This window comes from Camelus ferus, chromosome 6 (genome assembly GCF_009834535.1).
Source record: "Camelus ferus isolate YT-003-E chromosome 6, BCGSAC_Cfer_1.0, whole genome shotgun sequence".
NCBI classification, from domain to species: Eukaryota; Metazoa; Chordata; class Mammalia; order Artiodactyla; family Camelidae; genus Camelus; species Camelus ferus.
This window is the reverse complement of record NC_045701.1, coordinates 84,327,784-84,352,461: the sequence shown is the minus strand read 5'-3', so window position 1 is coordinate 84,352,461 and position 24,678 is coordinate 84,327,784. Positions and strand designations below refer to the sequence as shown.

The window sequence follows — 24,678 nt, the reverse complement described above, 5'->3', positions numbered from 1 at the left end:
CTAGGTATAAGTGCTGATAAATCTTGGTGCTCTTCCGCTATTAAAATTCTGTTTTATGAAACATAGCTCCAGGTGCAGTGCTCTGTGCCAGCGTGGGGAATCGTCTGGTCCAGTATGCAATCTACAGTTTTAAATTGAATTGTATACAAGTATTAACAAAAGAATAAAATTTATTATTCACAAAACTAAAGTGGTTATCATAAAGCTTACAAGAAAGTACAGCCTAGAACTAATGAGTTGAAAAACTAGTTTTAAAAATAATAAAACTTACTGGACAGTTCTGGAAAATGATATTATAAAACAAAGAAAACAATTGGCACAGTTTAACCACCTAATTTCTAAGTGCACTTTGTAATGGTCCTTGCAAGCTGCCACTTTTCCCAGGATAATGACAAAAAGCTTCAGTCAAGTGTCACTGGCTTATGGTGACGGGTTTTTTTTTGTTGTTGTTGTTGTTTTTGTTTGTTTTTTGTTTTTTATTGCATTGCCAAGAGTGGATTTTAAGAAAAAACACTACAAAGGTTTCAAAAACCCTATTTATTCTCTATCATCAAAAATAGCAACAGGGGGACTTATACAACTTTTCTGTGAGTACCCACCAGTCTATTTTTTTTTTCTTAAAAAAAATAGAAGTTAGTTAAAGAAAAATGATTTGGTTTTTAAAAAATAATGTAAGGAAACACTTAATCAGATAGCCCAAGGAGTCATCAGAAATATGTGTAGCAAGAAAGCTTCATTTTGGCCCTCTCCGGCCTTTGCACGTCGTTTACTAAACTAGAAAGAGAATGTACAGTACCAATATGTTCCCCAACCTGCTTGGATCAAATTGTTTTGTTTTTAAACCCATTATTGCTAAACCAGAGTGTTGACACTGAGAGCCGAGGAGTCCGCTCATAGAGGATAAAATTGAGAGGCTGCCTCTGAGGACTGGATCTCCACCTGCGCCATTTTGAATTGGGTGCACTGCAGCCACTTGCGCAGGGCCGCCAGGCCGGCGCTGCTCTGGGCTGAGCCCGGCAGCGTCCTGAGGCTGTGGTGGTTCACGTTGTTCTGAATGGCCTGGAGGCGAAGCTGGAGTCCCGCCGATAAGTGCTGTCAAGAAAGGGCGAGACGAGAGGGCAGTTTAGTTTCTTCCCTCCCAACGTTCACCATCATCCCAGGGAGCGCCAGCCTGGACTTCTGCAGGCACAGCTTAACACGTGGCAAGGGGGCTGTCTGGCCTGAAGAAGGCTGACTCTCAAATTCGGCAGTGCGTGGGCCGGCAGAATGTCTCTAGAGCCAACCTGGCCCAAATCCATCCAAATAACGTCCTTCCCGTCTTGACTCATTCATTGCAATACCCGTGTGGCACACGTACTAGTCCCCCAGGAGCTGGTCACCATGTGGGCCTAGTTTGGCAGTGGAGCATCGTGCAGCCCTGTGAATGTGACGAGCTTCTCTGGAGGGAACTGAGCTTCCAGTCCGCCCAGGGGTGACTTACCTTGATATTTGACTGAATCATTGGCAACCACATGGGTATGAGCTGCATGGAGAAACACAGAAGCCTCGTTATTCCTGTTCTCCATTCTCCCCCACAAGCTTCGCCTACAGCGAGGCAAAGCAGGACACACTGAATCCCTTTAACATCACAAAAGGATGTGGCCCCTGCTGCAGAGTTACCGCTATCAGGAAAAGTCTCTCTGAAGCCAAACCCTGCTGAGCTGGTGGCATTTGGAGGTTAATAAGCGCCCCATGAGTGCCTGAAACACACACTTTAAAGTAAATGACTGATTGTCTCTTGAAAGCTACCAAGCATGGGAAATTAAATGTGTATTTATTTAATTAAATCCTGACTTTCTTGAAATAGAGTTTCCTCCATGGGATCTTTAGAATTGAGTCTCCAAGGAGCATGGTGACTCTATCTGCCTGCAGTCGTTCAGAAAATATCACTGGGAGGAGGTTAAAATGCTTAAGTGATAGAAAAAGACGAGCCCTGAAGTTGCCTGGCTGTAACTTGGAAGGTGAGACACAGCAAGAGTGAGTCGGGGTAGGGGCTTGGGTACACACGCAGGAGAGCAGCGGGTCCCTGCGTTGGCCGAGGGTAAGGCTCTCAAATCCCAGGCACCTGGGCTGCCCTGCCCCTCTGCCGCCTGATTCCCCCTGAGCCCCTCTGCTCCGGGCACAGGTGCCCCACCCGAGGGCCCCAGCGGCAGCTCTCTTCTGTCTGCTTTGGTCTCTCGCCACACTCCAGCCCTTCCCAACACAAGTGAACATGCATGGCCTCAAAAATCCAGAAGTCAGGGACAGAATACAAGGTCTCCCAAAATGGGTTCCACAGAACTCTAGTTTGGTGGAATCTGAATGGGGAAGGAGGGCTAGGATCTGAAAAGTTTGGACATGCTAGTTCCTTTCAGGGCTGCTCAGATCTTTAATTTGCTCATATGCATAACATCATTTCACTCCCTGCTCCTTCTCACCCTCCACTCCGATAGAAGAGTTGTTACAGACTGAATGTGTCCCCTCATATAGATGTTCTAGTCTTTGCCCACACAGCCTCAGATATGACCTTATTTGGAAATGGGGTCATTGAAGATGTAATGAGTTAAGATGAGGTCATTCTGGAGTAGGGTAGACCCCTGATCCAATATGACTGGTGCTCTTATAAAAAGGGGGAAATTTCGACACAGATACACACACAGGGTGAATGTCACGTGAAGATGAAGCAGAGATGTACAGCCAAGGAGCACCAAATAAGGCCAGCAAACCCCCAGAAGCTAGGGGAGAGGCCTGGGACAGAGCCCCCTCACAGCCTCCGAAGGAAGCAACTCCGCCACCACCTTTATCTCATAACCTCTCACCTCCAGAACCATGAGACAATAAATTTCTGTTGTTTAAGCCACCCAATGGGTAGTACTGAGCAGCCTAGTAAACTAATACAAGGGCACTCAAGGAAGCAAAGCCTGGAGGCCGAATGTGCAGAGAGGTGAGGAAGCAGTAGGGGTTCGTGTGATGCTGAAAGGTGAGGTTCTTAGGAGAGGGTCGTGAAGAACAAGTTTAGAGAAGCAGAGTGAGGCCTCTCATCGTTCACCTACAGATGATCTGGGGTGCCTATGGCACCGGATTTTACTCCCAATATGATACAATTTCTGAAGATGGATGCCCCCTTCACCATGAGGAAAGATCACTGTGGCAGCAGCGTGGAGACGAGGATGAGGAAGGACATGGAGAAGGGAGGCAGGGGCCCAGTGTGGAGGCTGCCTCCATGGCCCAGGTAAGACCAGGGAGAACACCTGCGATGGAGAGGGGTGCTGCCTTGTGGAGACAACCTGTGGGCTCTGAGGACCAGTTTGCTCTTTGGAGGGAGGAAAAGGTTCACAGTTAGCCTGGGCCAACTGGAGGACAGCAATGCGACGAATAAAATGAGAAAATAGGGAAGAGAGCCTGCTGGGATGGAGGACAGCACATAAATGACCTCTCTGTTCACTAGTCACGGCCATAGGCTGCTGGTCTCATTTAATTCATCTAGTCATTAAAAAAAAAAAAAGATCTTGGTAAAGTGATCAATTATATTTCTTCTCTATGCTTTTGCTCCCAAGGCTAAATCTGGCTGTTGTTCTGCTTTCAACAATCTGTTGGTACATAACAATTTGCTAATTTGACTCCATTGATGTGTATTCCTAAACATGGTGTTTATATTGCAGCCACTGAATACTCTGTCTCTAACATAAGCATTGTGTTTAGAAATGGAGTATGGCGTGTCCCGTAAGACGTCGTTGGACTTAAACTCAAACTACCAGAAAATGACGCCCTCTCCTGCCTCTCCTGCCACCAACTCTCATAACAAAACTGTGGGATTACAAAGGTTGGTGCCAGGTAAAGCTGCACTCTCTGGCTTTTAGGATGGCATTCTGAACAAGGGGATGGGGGCGGGGGGGGTGTGTGGAAGCAAACTAGTCTAAAACAAGCCTTGGGGGTCCTAATCGACTGTCTACAGATTTTGTTGACTTTCATCCTTTTAATATGGAAGCAGGCCCATATGCCTCTTGATATTTGGGAAATACCTGAACTAACCTCTTGTTAGGAATCCTGAGAAACTAAGGAGGGTGGGAACCAGGGAACGCTGAGTACTCTGCCCCTGGATGGACACCTTTCCCAGGGCTGCCCCTGGGGCTAAGGGCCTGTGTGTGGCAATCAAGGGAAATACTGAGGCTGATATTAGAAGTGTTTTTGTTATTTCCCCATTGATGTAACATGTAACCATAAGACTCTAAATATACCTGCAAGGCGCCCTCAGGTTTGTGATTTACGGACCACACAACTGAAGGCATCAGGTTAAATTTACTGTTATGGACAGCACTGTATAATCCAGCAGTCATCCTATTTCAGGAATGCCAATTTGACTTACACAATAGTGTTCATTTCAGTATCCATTTGTTAGTGGCTCCTACAAAGCTGTCAGTAAGAATTAGATGTAATTTATTTTGGGCTCTGTAATGTTATAATAAAATCAGTTGCGATTTTTTTTTTCTTCTCCTGAAACAATATCCAGAAAACTGAAGGACATTTAAAAAAATAGGTTGTTTTTCACCAAAATCAAAGTGATACTTTTCCTCTTATTTCGGTTTATGCTACAGGATAAACTGAAGACTTCCTACTTGGTTAGACTATATTCATTTCACTCCATGCTTGTTCCAGCCCTCAAAATAAAATTAGTTGTGAAACTTTCTCTTTCAGCCAAGATAGAGGAACACAGACCAGATTCACCCTCCTGCCTAAAACAAAACAAAATTCCAGATGAAATATATGAAACAATGGTTTTCAGACATTAAGCATCAGCAGTGCAGAACAGTGATCACTGAGGGAGAGGAAACAAACAGGGTGGGCCATACAGTTATCCTAGCTCACTGCCTAGAAGGAGTTTTCAGGCAGTAACACAGGGAGGAGGGACCCAGGAAAAGTCTGGCAGTTTCCCTGAGGTGAAGAGATGGAGCTGGGAGTCTAGGGAGGCCACACTAACTAGAGTTTGTAAGGCAGAATAGTGGAAAGGAGAGAGCCGTACAGAGACAGAGACAGAAATAGACAACTAACTCTCGGAAGATCTGTAAAGGGTTCTCCATGATTCTTCAGTTGAATACTGACCAGTACACACGTGTGAGAAAACTATCCAAGGCTGAAGAAAAAATAACCTAAAAAGATTAGAGGGAAAAATCCCTGGTGATCACACACCAATAGTATTTGTTTCCACTAGTAAGACTGGAAAAATCTTGCAAATCATAGAACACCAGGTAGAGTGCTCAGAAAGGTATTGCCTTGGTATTGAAGAAATAGCAGCCCTAGACAAAATGTTGCTTTGATCCCACCTAACAAAGCTTAACATCAAGTCTCAAAGGCATAAAACTGTGTCGAATTTAACTAAGCCATAGAATACAGTTCAAGAATATTTATAGGAATTAAAAATATCTAGCACCCAAAAAAGTCAAATTCATAATGTCAAGAATCCAATAAAAAAATCACCAGAAAGGAAAAACAGATAAGAATGACAAAGACTTCTTGTCAGAAACAATGGAAGCAAGAAGACAGTGAGTGAATAACATCTTTAAAATACTAGGAGGAAAAAAAACTTTGAATCTAGAATTCAATAACCATGAAAATATCTTTCAAAAATGAAGGCAAATTAAAGACTTTCTGAGTCATACAAAAGCTAAAGGAATTAAGCTTCAGCAGACCTACATAAGAAATAGTAAAGAAAGTCCTTTGGGCAGAAGGAAGATGGGAGTTTAGATCTATAGAGAGGAATGAAGAATATTGGAAAATGTAAATAAGAGCAAATATAAATAAATGGAAAACAAATTTTAAATTGCTTTCAGAGGTAATTGGCTATTTGAAGCAAAAAAAAAAAGTATGGTTTGGTTTATAACAGATGTAGGAGTAAAATGGATGACAATAATAGCACAAAGCTTGGAAATGGAAGTATTCTGCTGTACATTCTTATACCATACATGAAGTAGTATATTATTACTTGAAGGTAGACTGTGTTAAGTTAAAAATGCAGACTATAAACTCTAAGTCAACCACTAAACCAACAACTAAGACACATAGCTAATAAGATAACTAAAAAACACACTTAAATAACCCATGGGTCAAGGAAGTCAAAAGAGAAATTAGAAAGTATTTTGAACTGAATGGAAATGAGAACATAACAAAATTCAGAGGAATACAGCTTAAGCAGTACTTAGGAGGAATTTTAGCACACTAAACACTGATGACTGAACAGAAAAAGATTCTCAAATTAATGACTTCTGCTTACATCTTAAGAAACTAGACCAAAAAGAAATTATATCCAAAATTTAATCATTAAAAAATTCGATTAGTCAAAAAGAACATAGAAAAAAAAGAGAGAATAAAGGACAAAGAACAGATGGGAAATACAGAAAACAAATAGCAAGATAATATTTTGAGCCCAATAATATCACAAAACACATTAAATGAAAATAGTTTAAAAAACATAATTAAAAGGGATGGTCAGATTGAACTTTTTTAAAAAGAGCATCATCCAATTATATGCTGCCTATAAGAAATACACTTTAAATATAAATGCACAAATAGGTTGAATGTAAAAGTATAAAAAACATATACCATCTTAACACTAGTCAAAAGAAAGCTGGACTGTCTTTATTAATATCAAATTAACTTTTGAACCAAAGAATATTATTGAAGATAAAAAGGAACCATTTCATAATTTCAATTCATTAAGAAGATATAACAATCCTAAACATTTATGCACCCAATAACAGCTTCATAATATGTGAAACAAAAACTGGTAGACCTGAAAAGATAAATTAGGAAAATATTTCAATACCACTTTCTCAACAATTGATAGACTAAGTGGACAGAAAAAGAAGGAAGGACATGAAATATTTGAGCAACACTATCAATAAGCTTGAACCAACGGACTTGGAAAGCTATACTCAACAAAAGCAGAAGACATATTCTTTTCTAGTACACACAGATCATTTACCATGATAGACAATATTCTGGGCCATAAAACAAGCCTCAATACATTTCAAATAAGTCAAATAATTCAGGGTATGTTCTCTGACTACAATGGAATTAAATTAAAAATCCATATCAGAAAATCTCTAGAAAATCCTCAAATATTTGGAAACTACTTATTTGGAAACAAATGATATACTTCTAAATAACCGATTGGTCAAAAAGGAAAGCAAAAGGGAATACAGAAAGTATTTTGAACTGAATGAAAATGAGAAGACAACCACCAAATTGTAGGATATAGCTAAACCAGTGCTTAGATGGAAATTTATAGCACTAATCACTTATGTTACAAAAGAAAAAATATGAAATCAGTAAATTCCACTTCCACCTTAAGAAATGAGGAAGGAAGAGCAAATTACATTTAAAATCAACAGAAGAAAGAAAATAATGAAAACAGACACCAGTGAAACAAAAACTATAGAGAAAATTGATAACAATCAACCAAAAGCTGATTGCTTCTGTTGTCATTTTAGATCAAAAGCTCACTAAAACTGATAAACCTTTATCCAGACTGAACAGAAGAAAAAAAGTGAGATCACAAATCACCAATATTAGGGATAAAAGAGGTGGCATAACTACTGATCCTACAGATATTAATAATAAGGGATTATTATGAATAATTTCATGCCACTAACATCAACTTCTTTGATGAAATGGATAAAGTCTTTGAAAGACACACAGTACCAAAAATCACTCAAGAATAAACAGATGATTTAAACACCCCTATATCTATTCAAGACATTGAATCTGTAGTTTAACACTCTCCTGCAAAGAAAATTCTAAGTCCATGCAGTTCCACTGGTGAATTCAACCAAATATTTAAGGAATAAAATAATACCAAGCCTACACAGACGTCTCCAGAAAACAAAAGAGAAAGGAATACTTCCTAACCCACTCTATAAGGCCATCCTTATCCTGATACCAAAACCAAAAATAATTATTATAAGAAAATTACAGTCTAACAGTCCTCATAAACATTGATGCAAAAATTATTTTTTTTAATGTTAGCAAACAGAATTCAGCAATGTATTTAAAAGAATAATATATCAAGACCAAATGTGGTTTGTCCCAGAAATATAAGGTTGGTTTAATACTCAAAAATCAGTCCATGAAATTCACTCTGTTAACAGTCAAAAAAGAAAAACCAAATGACCATCTCAATAAATGTAGAAAAAGCATTTGAAAAATCCTACATCTATTTCTGACAAAAAATTCTTAGCAGATTGGGACTAAAAGAAACCCTCACTCAACCTGACAAAGGGTATCTATGAAAAACTAACAGCTAAAATTCATATTTAATGAATGCTTTCTTCCTAAGATCAGAAACAAGACAATGTTTCCCACTCTTACAACTTCTATTCAACTTGTACTAGAGGATCTAGCCAGAGCAACAAGACAAGAAAAAGAAAAACGTATACAAATCAATAGAAAGAAAACTGCTCCTATTAGCAAATTACATAATTGTCTATACGGAAAATCTAGTAAAACCCCTAAGAAAGATACTAGAACTAACAAGTGAGTTTAACAGGTTGCAGGGTATAAGGTCAATAAAACCAGTTATATTTCTAAATATCAGGAATGAAATACCAAAAATAAAAATGTAAAAATTGTACTATTTATAAAATTATAAAATTATTATATACTTAGGGATAAATTTGACAAAGTATGTTATCCCTGTATATGGAAAACTACAAAATATTGCTGAGAAAAGTTAACAAAGACATAAAAAATGGAGTGATATACTGTGTTCACAGAATGGAAGACTCAATACTGTTGAGTCCAATGCCCAATTCTCCTTGAAGTGATCTATACACTCAATGCAACCCAAATTCCCAGCAGGGTTTTTACAGTAATTGACAAGTTGATTTTAAGATGTATCTAGAATGCAAAGGAACTAGAATAGTCAAAACAACTTTGAAACCGATGTAGAAATTTAGAGGACTAACACCACATGATCTCTAGGCATATTAGAAAGTTATAGTAATCTAGACAGTGTGATAAAAAGATAGACAAACATCAATAGAATAGAATTGAGTATCCAGAAATAGAACCATATATAAATGGTCAATTGAGTTTTGACAAAAGTACAAAAGCAATTCAATGGATAGAATTTTTAACAACTGATCCTAGAATAATTGGATATCCATACACATAAAAAGTGCCTCAATCCATACCACACACATATGGATCATACTTCAAAATGGATCATAGATATAAGCTAATATCTCGAAGAAAACTCTTTGTGATTTTGGACCAGGCAAAGATTTTCTTAAATATAACACCAGAAGCATGATTCATAAAAGAAAAAAAATTGATAAATAGTACTTCATCAAAATTAAGACCTTCTGCTTATTTCAAGATACTACTAAGACAATGAAAAGACAAACCACAGAAAAAATCTTTGCAAATCACATTATCTGATAAGTGACTTGTATCTCAAAATTCAATAATAAGGAAAAACCCCAACTTGATTTTAAAAATGGGCAAATAATTTTAACAGACTCTTCACCATGCAGATATATGGATAGCAAATAAGCATATGAAAAGATGTGGAAATCATTTGTCAACAGGAAAATGCAATCTAAAACTATAATGAGACAACAGTACACAATTCTTAGACAGACTAAAATCAAAGATTAACTGCACTGTGTAGATGAAGATGTGTAGGCACTGGAATGCATATGGCTGGTGTGAATGTAACAGGGTATAATCACTTTGGGACTGATGAACTACTGACGGATTAATTGATGAATGGATAAACAAAATGTGGTGTAGCCATACAATGGATACTACTCAGAAATAAGAAGAAATAATCTACTGACACATGTAACATGGATTAATCACAATATAATTCTTCTGAGTGAAGAAAGGCAGAAAGAAGCATAACTACTATGTAAGTCTATTTATATGAAATCCTAGAAAATGCAAATTACCCTATTATGACAGAAAGCAGATCAGTAGGTACCTGGAGATGGGGAGTGGGTACAGGAAGAGGTGGAATAGAGACTAATAAATGTGTATGAGAAAACTTTAGAGGGGCGAGGACTACATTCATTATCTTGATTGTGGTGATGGTTTCATGGGTATAAGTGAAGACATTAAATTGTACTTTTTACATATGCATAGTTTACTGTACATAAATTACACTTCAATAAAGCTGTAAAGAATAAAATCAGATATGATCATACAAGCATCAGTCATATAGTTTCTCTCATAGTGTTGACTTTTGCTATTGACTATTGGGCTAGATAAGCTGTATCTATCCCATTTGAACCAACTACTTTGCAGTTTTCTCATAACAGTCAAGTTATCCCTGAAAATACACTGCTTTTCTTCAGCACTGTGAATTAACTTGACAAGTGTCCTTTATTGAAGGGAATTAACCAAGGAGTGAAAAATCAAGTTACAAGGTTCTAAACTGATGTACTCTGTGGTGGTGGTGGTGGTGATGGTGATGGTGGCTGAGAAGGAAGTGGTACAAGATAAGGAAGGACAAAGAATTAGTGAGACAAAGAGGTAGAATGATGGGAAGGAAAGGGAAAAGAAGGGAAATAAAAGGAGAAAATGAGTGAGAAACCAAGTTTTCCCTTATTCTTTTATCTTTTTATCACACTACTTTGTTTCTGATGTGCCTGGATAGATAACAAATGCTTAAATTACTTTCATACACTGCACAATGATTTAGAATAGTAATATTAGAAGCTAAATTAATTTATCTTAGAGAAAAGTACCAGCTACCAAGCCAAACAATTACAGACTATTTTCCTTGGTTTTCTGGATATCTTGCAAGGTAAGGCACCACCAATCTATTTATATTACTACAGAGTCATTTTCTGATCAATGTTCTGTAGCAATATTTTAATTACTCTGTTTCCATGCAATCATGGTGCTACATATTTATCCCAGCTAGAGTTGGTCACAGCGGTGAGGCAAGACCAAAAATTACATATTAACTATTTGGTGAAGGGTTGTTACACAGTAAGTCTAAATCCTCTAGCCCCAGCTCTGAATGTTAAAATTAAATCAGTTTTATTTTCCTCTTCAGAAGGTACATTCACAATAAATTCACATTTGATTTTAGAAGCACAAAAAGGTCTATAAAAATCATAAGACTTTCCTACCTTGACAAAAATTGTTGAATTGCATTCTTGCAATGCCTCCATTAAACTAATCACATGGAGACACACCATTTCTACCATCTGAAACAACAAACATGAAAATCAATTCCACTCCCAGTGATACAGAAACAGTCTGCAGCCCCAGAGAACCCATGCCCTGTGCCCATGAAGACATTCTGCACAATGACCACAGGGGACCACAAGGCGTGGTATTTATTCACCTGTAAAACTTCAACCAGAAACTGAATTTTATAAGCTGCAGAGGTTTTGCAAATGTCATGCCTTCTTCCTCTAACTTGGGGCTGCCAGTGGAATTCAGGTATTGATCTCACTAATCCGCGCTGCACTGTGATTCACACCAGAGGATAAATGGCTTCTGCGTCCTTCATTTCCCAACGCAGAACTCTTGGGCTTAGGTCCTTTTCTCCATCTTGATCTTTCTCCACAATTTCTTCACTTCGAGAGGCTGTTTAATATATTGCACATCTGTGTTTGAGGCTTTGTTCTCCATGGAACAAGGCAGCCATATTCACGGGAGTTCAAAAATACAATAGAGATGATATCCCTCATCAGAAATTCCTACGGCTGGGTTTTAAACACTCAGGGGGATTATACCAGACTGGCTTATACAGCTTAACAAAATTTTCAGAATAAAATTAACTCAAATTCATTTGTAGCATTATTTGTATACAATTCATTTGTAACAAATTCTTTTCTAACATTTGAATATTGAGAAATTTGGAGGAGAGGCATTAATGGTATTCAAAAAGTTGCAACAATAGAAGGAAACTTTGAATCTCTAGTTTAAATTTAAGGTCTCAGTTTCATTGTCAGTAAAAGAACAGAATGGAATACTTGGTCTTCAAGTGCTTCTTCAGTCCCAGACTCTATGATCTAATAAATGTAATTATCTATGAGGTGGTCACAACAGTTTGCACACCCTAAAGTTTTCACATAAATTTCCTTTAAGCTGAATTAAAACACCTCTCTCCATACAGAACTGTCTTATACCATCTGCTTCTCTAAAGAAAGTGCTACCCTAAAGGAAAAATATAATCCCCTTTCCAATTATGAAATGTTTCTTAGACTAAAAGAAAATGTTTCTTAGACTAATATCCAATCAATCAAAAATCATTCCAGAATGCCTTTTGTAGCCAGTGCATGCTGGGTCTCTGGGCACGTTGGAATCACCATTACGGTGTTCCTCCAGGTCCCTTGCCCCTCTCAGATAAGAATTCTACTGATGAATCCCTACCACCAAGACACTGGATGCCGCTTTCCTAGCTGAGAATCTTCCTCCAAAGCAGCAGACAGAACCGAAGGACTCTCTTGTAAATTCCTTCCATGCACCTTCCAATCTTGACTCCACAGGAGCAATCCAAGCTTGTTCAATGAAGTGGCCTCGTGCTAATCACAACTCACATATTTTCCAACAAGGTGAGCCAGCCACATTAAAAAAGAACTGAATTTGAAGACCGAGGAGCCTAGGTCCTCAGAGGGCAACTCAAAAAGGTGAGACTCTTTTAAGGTTTTGAGCCCTAAGTGTAATTAACAGGTATGGTCAGTCTGCTTGTAAACACCACAAAAAGATGACCTGATTGTGGTTTTTCCAAATTGCTGTAGAATCCAAAAATAATATAAATCTCCCTCCTAACTCTCTGACTTACAGCACAAAACAACTCTTAAAGGTAGACGTTTCATATAAATTTCCTTTGGTACTAGGCAGAGAAAACAAATCGTTTTTACTGAATTTATTTGTTTGCTTTGTTTTTCATCAAAATTACTATGCAAGTAGAACATCTCGTTTATAATGTAAACATTCACCAATCCATTTATATACTGTTACAACTGAGGTCTTTGAAAAACAGGTAACATGAGGACTGAGAACCATTTACACACATTTTGAGATTCTCAGAGGGGAAACCCGTTCGTGAACTCACCACTTTGTTATGGGCCATCAGCTGAAGGATGCTGGGTGTCACCCTACTCCAAAACTCTAGTGCCGTCAGTATCGCTGTGAAGCTGAACTCATTCTGACTTTGGACATTTGTAGCTACGGCACTTTGTTCGCAATATACGGTCCAGAGCTGAGCAAAGATAAACGCGTGGAAAAGGGAACACATGTGCAGCACGGAGGTCTGAAAAGGCAGAAAACGGGGAACCATTACATTCTAGCAGGCTGTGGTGCTCCAAGGAGCCCTCCCTGCACGGCTTCAGCCTTCCAAGGAGTACAGCCAAAGTACATGTAATTCAAGTGATGCGAGGCTGGAGGAGTTACCTCCAAGTTACAAATTCATGATTCATCACCTTCAGACAACCTGCTCTTTACTCAGTCAGTGGGAGTGCGCTTAGAGACCAAGCATCTTATCAGAGAGCAGGCACCTTAGTTTGCAGAATAAATCTATCCACCCCCTTGCCCTTTAATGAAACTGACATTCCCATCCCTAAACTAGATTAGGAAGAACAATCATTCGACCCCTGTAGGATGTTTCATCATCTGTAACATGGGGATAATAGTACCCTCCTCAAAGAGTTGTGGTTAGGAGTAAACGAATGCACTGCCCAGCACTTACTAATTATACTACTACTAGTAGTAGTGACAGCAGCAGCAGCAAAGATGGTGTCCCTAACTAGCAGTAAGCACTGATCGAGTGAGCATCTACAATGTCCTCGACACTGTGCTAAAGACTTTTCATAGATCACTTCCGTAATTCTCAAACATCTCATCTAATTCACAGAAGGAAAACTGGAGCTCAGAGAGGCTGAGCAACTTTTTCGATGTCACAGAATTACAAAGTGCTGTCCTTAGGAATCAAACACAGAGTGGATTGAAATATTAGGAACTGACTGCCTAATTCCTTCTGCAAACATCATTCAGGTCACTTGGATGGCTACTCTATTTTATTGCAGGTCAGCATGCCCCTGCCTAAGCCTCAGCCGTTCCCAAATGCTCCATGACCTCTCAGAATTTGCCTCAGTTCTGTGAAAGGACCTTGGTTCCTCATAGCTGATTGGTACCAATGTGTCTAGTTTGCTTGTATAGGCTCATGACTGACGCCTGCTTTGGGTTTACTTTATTTCCTTAAGCACATCATCTGTCTCTACAGTTTATAAATTCCTCTGTGTAGGTGATTCCAACATGTATTTTAGTGAGTTCCCAACTGGCCTTCTTATTTTCATTTCATATCTTCATATATCTCTAGAGATTTGAGTTGAAAAGATACTGCATGAAGAATTAGAGTATAAATTTTCCTTCACTTCATATTTGGTTCTAAAAACTGATCACAGAATTTTTATTATATTTCTAGGCTTTTATTTCTCATCATTATTTTGAGGCAGAAGTGCCTAAGAAGCTAACTCTCTCTTGCCTCCATAGTTTATCTTCGTAAAAGTAAATTGAAAAACAATTTAGGGGGAAGGAAAGATAGTCTGGGAATTTAAACAACGTTAAATAAGGCATTAGCTCAAAGTTGCTCTCCTAACATCCACAGGAGGGCAAGTGATAAGATGCATTTTCTTCTCAGAAGAAACATAATTGGCTGATAAGGGTTTCCATTAGCAATTTTGATGCATATGGTTTTAATCTTGCAGAAATCACTTACCTTTGATTGCTCTGGGAATCCAATCAGGATAACAATAAGATGGTCGGCAATGTGGGAACCTGCATCCAGAGGTATGGGCAGGCATGGAGAGGAGGCGTTTGGACACACTGCATTATGAGTGAGGGAACCCAGAAGCAGCCAGGACAACAGACGGATGTGGGAGACACACTCGATGAATTCTTTCGGTCTGTTAGGGAGAAAGGCTGTGTTAGAGACGTTTCTGTGTTTTCTGTTTCGTTGGGTGCTTAAAAAAAAGAATATTGATGGAAGGGCTTAAAAATGTCATCTTGTAGGCAATTACATAAAATAAAACACCAAAGCAACAAAGTGCCAACAAAACGATAAGTCTGCTTTTCTGGTTTCCCCACTCTAATCCTGGATCTTAGTGTCTTGAGCAAAGAGCAGCCTTTGGTGACTCAGGATTAAACATTTTTCTTCCACAAACCTGGCTGCCTTTCTAACTTCTCTTTCTAAACACTTTCTTTTCTTCTCATTAGAAAGTTCTTGGACATCCCCATCAGAAGGGAAGGAATAGAAGAGGAGAAAAAATACACAGTCACTGATTTTCCTATTCTCCAATAATTTTCTCCCTCTGTCTCCCTCACCCCTCTGCTCCAAATCCTTTCTCTAGTCAGGAAGCTGATCATGCAAGGTGGCAGGTCAGGCCTGCACCGAGTTCCCAAATAAACCCATGGGCACCTCTCTTCTCGGCCCTCCTTACGTGCGGGATCAGAGGCTCGCACCTCCTTGCACTCTGTTTCACCTCTGCTGTTTCAGCTACAGTCTAACCTCCTTGAAGGCAGAAGCTAAGTGCTCAATAAACACCTATCGATTTACTTAACTAATTGAAATTAAGAGTTAAAGTGGTAGTTCTAAGCTCCAAGTTTTCATCATCCATTAGGATGACTGAGGTTTTTGTATGAGGGCAAGTTTCTTTAATTGGCAGCATGTCGTGGAAATACTTGTGTTTCAAAATGCTGCCGGGTCAGCAAATAAGTATGGAGATTGGTCTCAATTCCCACCTTTCCAACCAATCACATTCCACTCCAAAGATCTTCAGTGCATTCACTAGCTGGTACTGGGCCCCAGAAACTTTAAGGGTGTTTTCTACCTCACTGCAGGAATAATAAGGGTCTTACCCTTGTTGCATTGCAGAAGGGGGATGGTAGAGCCAAGGCAGATAGCGAATCACAGCTTTGTTATCTCTGTGGTTGCCCCGTGAGATTTCCATGGCTGCAATCTGAGCCAGTCCCACTTTGAGATGTCCACCAAAGGTGTCCTCATGCAGAGGCTGGGAACATGTCTTCATGTGGCTCTACAAAACCAAGTGGTATTTTGTGACTTTGGCAGAGTATCTAGGGACATTCCAGGCCACTCTTTTAAAAGATCAGACTGTCATTTCCACACCTTCTATCACCACTGCCAAGCATGTAACCTATTTAAACTTCTTCAGTGGTCCCCATTGTTCTTAGGATAAAGGGAGACAAAAGTCCCTCAGCATGGCCTGAACAACCTGGGATGATCTGGATACTGTAGACCTCTGCATTTACCCCTTCTGCCTTGTGGTCCCAGCTAAACTGTCTCTGCGTGTTCCCTCCCATTACTGGCCTTTGCTCATGTGGTTTTCTCTGACTGAGATACTGTTTCTGCCTCTCTTCACCTAACTAACCCTATTCAGTGTTCAGATTTTAGCTCAAGTGTCACCTCCTCCAGAAAGCCTTCCCTGGCCATCTCCAGGAGACTTCCTAACCTTCCTGGCTAGATCACAGCACCCTATGAGAAGCTTTTATGCCACTGTCTACCTCTTATTCATAGCATTTGTGAAAGTCACAATTTTACTTTAGTTTGTATGAACTTTTTATTAAAATTGGTCGCTACTGCCAAACTATCAATTAAATGAGGGCAGTCTGTTTTTGTTCATTACTGATTCCCTAAATGCCTAGAACCGTGTCAGGCATGCTACTGGTTCTCAATGCATATTGGTAGAATTAATTCAGAAAAATTTCTTTGCTTAGTGTGCTTAGTAGAAAGAGCACTGAACCGGGAGTGGAGACCTAGGTTCTAGACCCAGTTCTGTCCCAATCAGTCACATGCCCATGGGGCCCTGTCTTGATCCTCTTCTGCCCTTTGTCCTGGGTCTTTCTCAAACCCCTCAGACTATCAATCTTTTAGCTCCCTAGTTGACTTACCATAGGGAAGTTGACCTGCATCAGCGATTCATTCTACCCTGCAAAACAATCAGGAGCCTCAAAAGCCTCACTGGGACTATGTCCCTGTGCAAACTAAATGTCGTTTTGTCTTGAATTATTGTCATTTAGGAGATAGCTTCAAAGCAAATAAAAACCACAAACAGCTTATGTTTGTATAATATGTACACTTTCCATACAAACTAAAGTTTACAAAAGCCTCTTCACATGCATTACTTCACACCAAACCTCGTGATGGTCGGCAAAGATAGGTTTATTTAGGTAGGTTCATTAGACTTGTTTTGCAAATGGGGAAACTGAGGCTTAAGGCAGCGCTGGGTGGCCTAGTGAAAAGAGAATGGATCGAGGGTCACTACAGTCTTGGGTCACCCCTGACCCCACCACTTGTCAGTAGTGTGACCTTGAGCAAATGACTGCACCACCTCAGACCTCAGTGTCTACATTTGTAAAATGGGAATAATTTTACAATAGGGACATTGTGAGAATTGAATAAATGGCAAAAGTCAAGGTAGGCACAGAGCTGACAGCGCATAAATATCCTTTCCTTTCTCCTTTCCCTCTTTGCAGAGGCAGAATTCAGTTCTTCAGAAGCCCAGGACATGGGCTCATCCAACAGTGCCACAGCTGCCTCTCCAGGTAATGATAAATTCCCGTGCGGTCTGCATAATTCCCTAAAAATGTCTCTCTTGTCTTGCTAAACTGAGAGATGCGTGGACGGAGGCCCTCTTACCTTCAGCTTGGTCAGCGTGTGCATGTCTGCCATGAAATCTAGCACTTCGCTGATGTACTGTCGCACACACTCCATCGCCGCCGTCCCGCACTGAAACACAAGGACACGGTGGGGTGCGCCCTGTGAGTCACAGCTGGCATTTCTGCCCCGACTGTGGGGATTGTCTTGCTCTGATTGCATCCTGTTTACTAAGGAGTTGTTGCGTTTTCGGGATTTCCGACTCACTCTGTTACTCTCAGCGTAGTCTGTGATTGTCTGCCCACAGTTTGGACAAAAATTGATAAAAGGTTTGCGGTAGAGAGCAAAGAAACAGGGACAGCCTACAGGAGACAGTGTTTACATGCTTTTTTTTTTCCCACTGGCTGATTTAACTGATTTTTGTTTGCTGGTATATAAAGATTTAGCCTATATAAAGCCATTAGTATCAGTCTTTATGGCATGAATAGCCCTAAACTGCAGTAACATTTGCCCACTCTAGGGGGTCTTAGATACACATAAATATGTGCCGCCAGATTTTTACCACCATAATCTTTTTTGTCAATTTTTTACTTTCTTTCTATTTTTTAAATTATTTCTCCTCTATTTTTTTTTTTTTATAACAGAGGTACTGGGGATTAAACCCAGGACCTTGTGCATGCTAAGCATGAGCTCTATCACTGAGCCATACCCACCCCCTACCACCTTAAATCTTTATCAGAAAAAAAAGTACATAAACAAATACCATGTTTGGCAAAAGAGGAAAAAATTCCAATACTCAAGCTCTTAACAACTTAACTTCTCATACACAGTAGGTACACTATCAAATAGATAAATGTATTATTGTTGAATTCTTGCTAGGGATAATTAAAGAAAGAAACGAAACAGTCATCTTCCCCACATGCTAGCAGCGTGTTTGAGAAGTTTAAAGAAAAAAAATATATATAGTTGTGTTTCAGGTTATCAAATGGCATAAATCTGCTCTCTCTGGCCATGCAATGAATTTAGGACTATCAGCAAAGCAAAGGAGAATGGACAGACAGGCTGCTACATCAAAGCTGTATGAGAGAACCCACACATGAGACGGGGTATAATGTGGATGAAAAGCAAGCCCTCTTTGAAGCATCTGAATACTACGCTTAAGGCCTTTCTTAGCTTTCTTTAGGAAAATCTGGAACATTATATACTTAACTAACTCACCCAGTGGCTCCCCTTTTCCCATATTCATGTAAATCTGCACAGCACTGAACTACAGCACCTTTTATCTCTTCTAGAATGTTATGCCTGTCAGTTCCTCTGACAGGATAACAAACAGTAAGATAAGGTCACTGGCAGCTCTGTCAGAGTATTTTCCAAGCATTTCATACGTTTTAAGGTTTTCTTCTTTTAATTTAAATCAACTGAAGGAATTATAAAAGGTTATTGTGTTTCTGCTTTGGGAATATTAATCCTTTAGTGCAAGAAAGGATTTCCCCCCAATTTATTCCATTTTCTCTGACCTTTCACATGTCATGCAAATAAGAGCATATACTCTGCTCCTGAATTTCTTGAAAGGGATTTGCTTCTTTCATAGGCAATATTTCATACCATTTCAACTAGGCAAATGTCACAGAAGATAATTACTTGGAGCATTATTCACTATTTGCCTTTTAAGCTTGAATTTCAAAAAATGAGAGGAAAAAAATTACTATTAACAGTTACTTTTGCTCCAGAGATAGCAACCACATCTAACAAAAGCCTTAAAAAACACTTTATAGTCGGGGTAGAACCTCAGAGCCATTTAATTTCCAATTCTCGCCACACCCCCTTTTTTTTTTCACTTTGCAAAATGTAAGTATAACCTTAGGTGTGTTATTTTTGAAAACCCTGAAAAACATAAAGAGTCAAGCTCAACTTGTTTCAGAAAAACCTATATTTATTTCAGTGGGAAAACTGATGGTAAAAGAGTTGAAGACATACTCTAACCTCAAAAACATGAATTGAAGTGAATCGTATCCGGTTCTTCCTCAAAACTTGTATCTGATTTTAAAGTTTTGTTTCTTAGATTATAAAGGTATCACATGTTTAACACAAAAAACTTGTGGAAAATACAAATTAAAATAAAAAGAAAAATCACCATAATCCTAATTTCTGCTCTCCACCTCTGAGACAGCCACTGTTAATATTTCCTTGCAAAATTTTTGAATGCATATAACATACACACCTACATAATTTTTATAAGATTGTGATCATTTTTTCATAAACTGAATTTAAATTAAATCCATAATAAGCATTTTCCAATTATTTAAATATTCTTTGAAAATTTGATTTGGTCCACATAATAGTCTATCTTAGAGATGTACCTTATTTTATTTAAATAATACCGTGAGCTGCACATTAATTTTGCTTCCATATTTTTGCTGTCTTAAATGCTGCTTTGATAAACATACTTGTAGATAATCTTAATGTGCATATTTATTTTTTCAAATACATTCCTAGAAGTGTTCTTCAGCAAGACTGACTAACACCAGCAGCTTATAAGAATTCATTTCATTTCATCATGAGTAAGTTTCATGGTTAATTGTTAAGAAAAATCTGCTGCTTTGCAAGCTGATTTGTAATTTTTGTATTTTTAAATATTTTTATATTTTATATTGATTTATAGTTAATTGACAGTGAGAGTAAAAGGCTTATTTTGAATGGCTTATTGGTCATTGGAAAGAGTTCTTATGTAGATCCTGTAACTGTTGCTTTTTTGTTGTTATTGGAATATTTGTCTTTTACTTGTTGATTTCAAGAAATCTTTATATATATATAAAGATACTAATTTTTAGCTATCACATAGGTAGCAAATATTGAGTTTTAAAGAATTAAATAAGGAAACCAGTGAGTGTTGGGCAGAGACTGGTTAACTACTCACAGAACCATTTCTCTTCTTCCCTCGCATGCGACTAGACCACATTTCTCATCACCTTTTGCAGTTAGGTGAGGCCATGTGACTGAGTTCTTGACAACTGAATGTGAGAAGAAATATGCACTACTTTTAAACCTGGTTCACGAAGACCTTCCACGTACCGTATCCTTGTCTCTTTCGCCAACCACCAGCTGATTGCAGAGGACTGCACATAATGGAAGAAACCTGATCCCTAACCTCATGGGGAAGTCCTCCCCCCTTTGCTAATCAGGACACCCATTTAAACTTTACACGAGCAAACAATAAATTTTTTGAGCTAAGTCACTGAGAACGGGGATTTTATCTCACAGCATCTTCCATTACCCCAACTATTATCAAGAACCTTTAAAAAAAAAAAAGTTTAGTAATTTTACTCCCAGAAATAATAAGGAAATAGTCTAAAATATGAATAGAGATTTAAGCACAGAGATGTTTATCACATATTAGTTATAACTCCAGAATATTGAAAATAACTAAAATATTCAACAATAAGTAGTGTTTGTTAACAGTATTTTAAATTTCTAGTTGCATTTTATTTTTTATTGACATATATTTGACATAAAACTGTAATTTTAAGGTGTACAACATGCTAATTTGATACATTTATGTATAGTAATATGATTGGCATTGTAGTGATAATTAGCACCTGTTTCACATTACATAATTAACCTTTATAGTAGTTGGAATAATTTTTAGTCTCTTAGCAAGTTTGATGATCATAGCACAATACTGTTGTCTATATTCACTGTACTGCATTACATCTCTAGGGCTTATTTACTGCTCATTGTAAGTTTGTATCCTTAAACATCACCTGTCCTGTCCCCCACCTCTCCCCGTTAATGTTTTTACTAGTTAGTGTTTACTCTGCACTTACTATATGTTTAGCACCACGCTAATGTGCTTTACACACATTATCTCATTCAATCCTCAGCCTAGACCTTAGGCCCTGTTACATCCCATTCTACAGATAATACAAATCAGAAAACCTTGGGTTAAGTAACTTTCCTGATCACACAGCTAGTAAATGTCAGGCTTCAAACTCTGGTGTGAATCTAAAACCCACATTGTTAACCACTATTATATGGTGCATTCACATGAAGTAATGTCACTTTGGGGAAAATGTTTATGACACATGAAGCCAAAGCTGCATCTATATTATGGTTTCAGCTATGTTTAAACAAATACACATAGAAAAACAAGAAAGAAAATACATTAATACGTTAGCAGTAAAATTATGTCTGGGCTGAATGATTGTTAGTTTTCCTCTCTCATAATATTTCTCCACATCAGAAATAATTGCAATAATGTTTAGTGTGCTGTGGGTAAAACTGGTATACTTCTAAATGTAAATTAGTAAAACCTTCTTGGAAAACAACATGGGAATACATACTGTGAAGATATTCCTACTTATTCACGAAGGAACTTATCCCAAGGATATCATTCAAAATAAGCATGAAGAGAACCTCTGTATATATGTTATATACTACGCCATTCTATTCTAGCAAAGAAGCTACATAAATTTCCAACAACATGGGAATAAGCAAATTGGGATACTGAATAGATCAAAACATGGAAAAATTTTCTAAAACACAGAGTTCTTATTTTAGGGCAGAATGATTACAAGAGGCATTTTTCCTTGTTAAAATTTTTCTCTACCGAATATATAAATAACTTTTTTCTATTAATAACTTATATTTCTGAAGTTTCTCAGTTTGTTGCAATCAATAAGTTATTGCTATCAATAAGTTATTGTGATTTCTCATATTCAAACCTATCTATGAGAATCTTAACTTATTTTACCAAATAGTTCACTAGTTGATGACAATAGAAGGTTTTTAAATTTTCAGAGGAAATATTATAAAGGAAAACGAGGTATCACAATGCTTATTTCTTTCTGGCAGTAGTTAAATCAAATTGGCTAACGGGAGCCAGTATAAGAAAAATTGACTCTGGAAAAATTGAACTTTAATCAAATCTGTTCTGTATGTCTGGTAATTTCTTTCCTCTCCTCAACTGGCTGCTTCAATTTTATTCATGCTTCCTGGAATTAAAAGTTTCCAGGGGCAGAGATTAATTTCACTCATGTTCTTTTAAACAAGATGCTAATATGTTTTCAATTTTACAGTGTTCGTTCCAGCAAAACTGAGCCAGGACACAGGCCAAAGATACCTTTTTGCTAAATGAGGAAATAAGAAGAAATAGAAAATGCAGGTAATTAATTCGGTCAGGACTTACTCCAGGTACAGAGGCAATCATCTGCTTGCTCAGGATCGTTGACTCAGCTAGTTTGGTTCCAGCATCTGCACAAATAAACTAATAAGAAATTGAAAGGATAATTATTCTTAAGAGCACTTGGACAGTAATAAGTAATTTGTAATTTTATTAACTTGGCTTAAATTCATTAGTGTTTACTTTGGTGACAATCTGCCCTGGATATATGGGACTTGCTAGTCATGAAAGTTCATTGTTATCTGAAATTCAGAATCATAATACTGGGCTTAACACAGAGATTCTTACTTTACCCAGACTGCTAAGTGGCACTGAAATGGTACGTTCAATCAAGGAAGAAAGGAAAGATGTCAGCATTTTGTCAGATTTATTCTGAAGTCATGCTATTTATTCTTTAGCATTTTGGACAGTTACTGAATTTTGAGTTATCTCTATTATTATATCATACATTTAGAATGAAAATAGAAAAACAATCAACCTCAGAGTGAGTACTGTACTTGTGTCTTCCCCTCCAAGGCCCCTGAGTCTCTGGTCTTTCTCCTCCCACTCCATTCACTCGTATCCTCTGTGCTGATAATGACCACCACTCCTGCTCTGTGTCCCCACAGGACTTTCCACACACGTCCAGCATAACAGTCATCATATCAAGTTGCAGTGATCTACAAATCTAGTTCTTAGCCTGTTATAAGCTCCTCGAGACCACAGACCTGATGCACCTCACCCCCAGCCTGACATCGTGGAGGGGCTCAGCAAGAGTCTGTGAAATGAAATGATTAATCAAGTGTGACTCAAGATTACAGTGAGGATGGATTTTCCAGATTACAATTTAATTTGCTTCATTACAGATTTTTACAGGTGTTTCCTACTTACTGCAGTACTCAACCACTTATTAATGGTTTGGGGAGGAAAAGTTAAACATGAATTCTTTAGAGTTTGCTATCAGCAATTAGTTCCTGGCTAGTTTCTCTTTACTGCTCTCTGGCCAGTGGCCCCAACGACGTTGAGATCCCAAGCTGCTGCTATGCAGAGCTCAGGGACTCTGAGAGAAGCTCTGGCACTGACAGCTCTTCCTTCTAACTCACTTCACTCTCACACTGAAAGAGCACAGAAAAGTTAGGTAGGTCAGCCAGGCAGGTGTGGTCCCTGTCGAACTTGGGAGAAGCAACATGAGTTGAAGTAGCAGAGAAAATCTCAAGGAGGCTTGATGAGGAACACAACTCAGCATACTGTCAGGCTGGCCAGAGATTGGAATCTAAATGTTATTAATAAGCAGCAGATTTTGGCCAATAAGGCAGAGCTCTAAGCCAGAGACTTTCTGAGTTAGGAGCCTGTAGGCTTCTTGTTCAGGACCACAAGCCGGTCTTCACAGGAGGGAGAGGTGGTCCTCCACGAAAGGTATTTCAGGACAGGTGGCTGAGCTGGGGGTGAGCGGACAGTAAGCAAATCTGTCCCTGAAAGCCGCATGGCAGCGGTGGACACCTATCTCCATGCTCATTTCCATTTGCCTCGCACACAGTTACAGAAAGCTGAGCAATCGCTTGTCTAGTAACTCTGAAAGTACCAGCTAGTAACATCCAGGGAATGCCTGAACTTTTCTATTATTTTACTCAGGAGTGCTTGTGTCTGCTCTCCTAACTTGAATTCATTTCTAATAGAAGAAAAGTAAATAAATCAGGATTAAAAAATAATAATGAAGCCTATAACCTTGGCCAAAACCTCCAAGTACAAAAGTTAAATGTTCGACAGAAGCACATGGTGAAAAGAAGGAACGCTCTCCCTCACCTCATCCTGGCGTATACTGCATGTTCCATAAAATGTATTTTCAAAAGCAATCCAAGTCTGCAATCTAAGA

General features: G+C 38.5%; 1 protein-coding gene across 1 annotated transcript in view; it reads right to left on the bottom strand.

Annotated features, from left to right (window-relative positions):
• Positions 1-522: 522 nt before the first annotated feature.
• LOC102507782 (unc-79 homolog, NALCN channel complex subunit) overlaps positions 523-24,678 on the bottom strand; it is a 171,171-nt gene continuing 147,015 nt past the window's right edge. Inside the window, exons 42-49 of the mRNA XM_032482551.1 lie at positions 22,833-22,910; positions 17,690-17,779; positions 15,892-16,067; positions 14,753-14,939; positions 13,091-13,288; positions 11,154-11,231; positions 1,481-1,522; positions 523-1,092 (exon numbers count right to left, since the gene is read on the bottom strand). Of these exons, the coding sequence (XP_032338442.1) occupies positions 892-1,092; positions 1,481-1,522; positions 11,154-11,231; positions 13,091-13,288; positions 14,753-14,939; positions 15,892-16,067; positions 17,690-17,779; positions 22,833-22,910 (1,050 nt within the window). The 3' untranslated portion in view covers positions 523-891. The remainder of the gene's footprint in view (positions 1,093-1,480; positions 1,523-11,153; positions 11,232-13,090; positions 13,289-14,752; positions 14,940-15,891; positions 16,068-17,689; positions 17,780-22,832; positions 22,911-24,678) is intronic.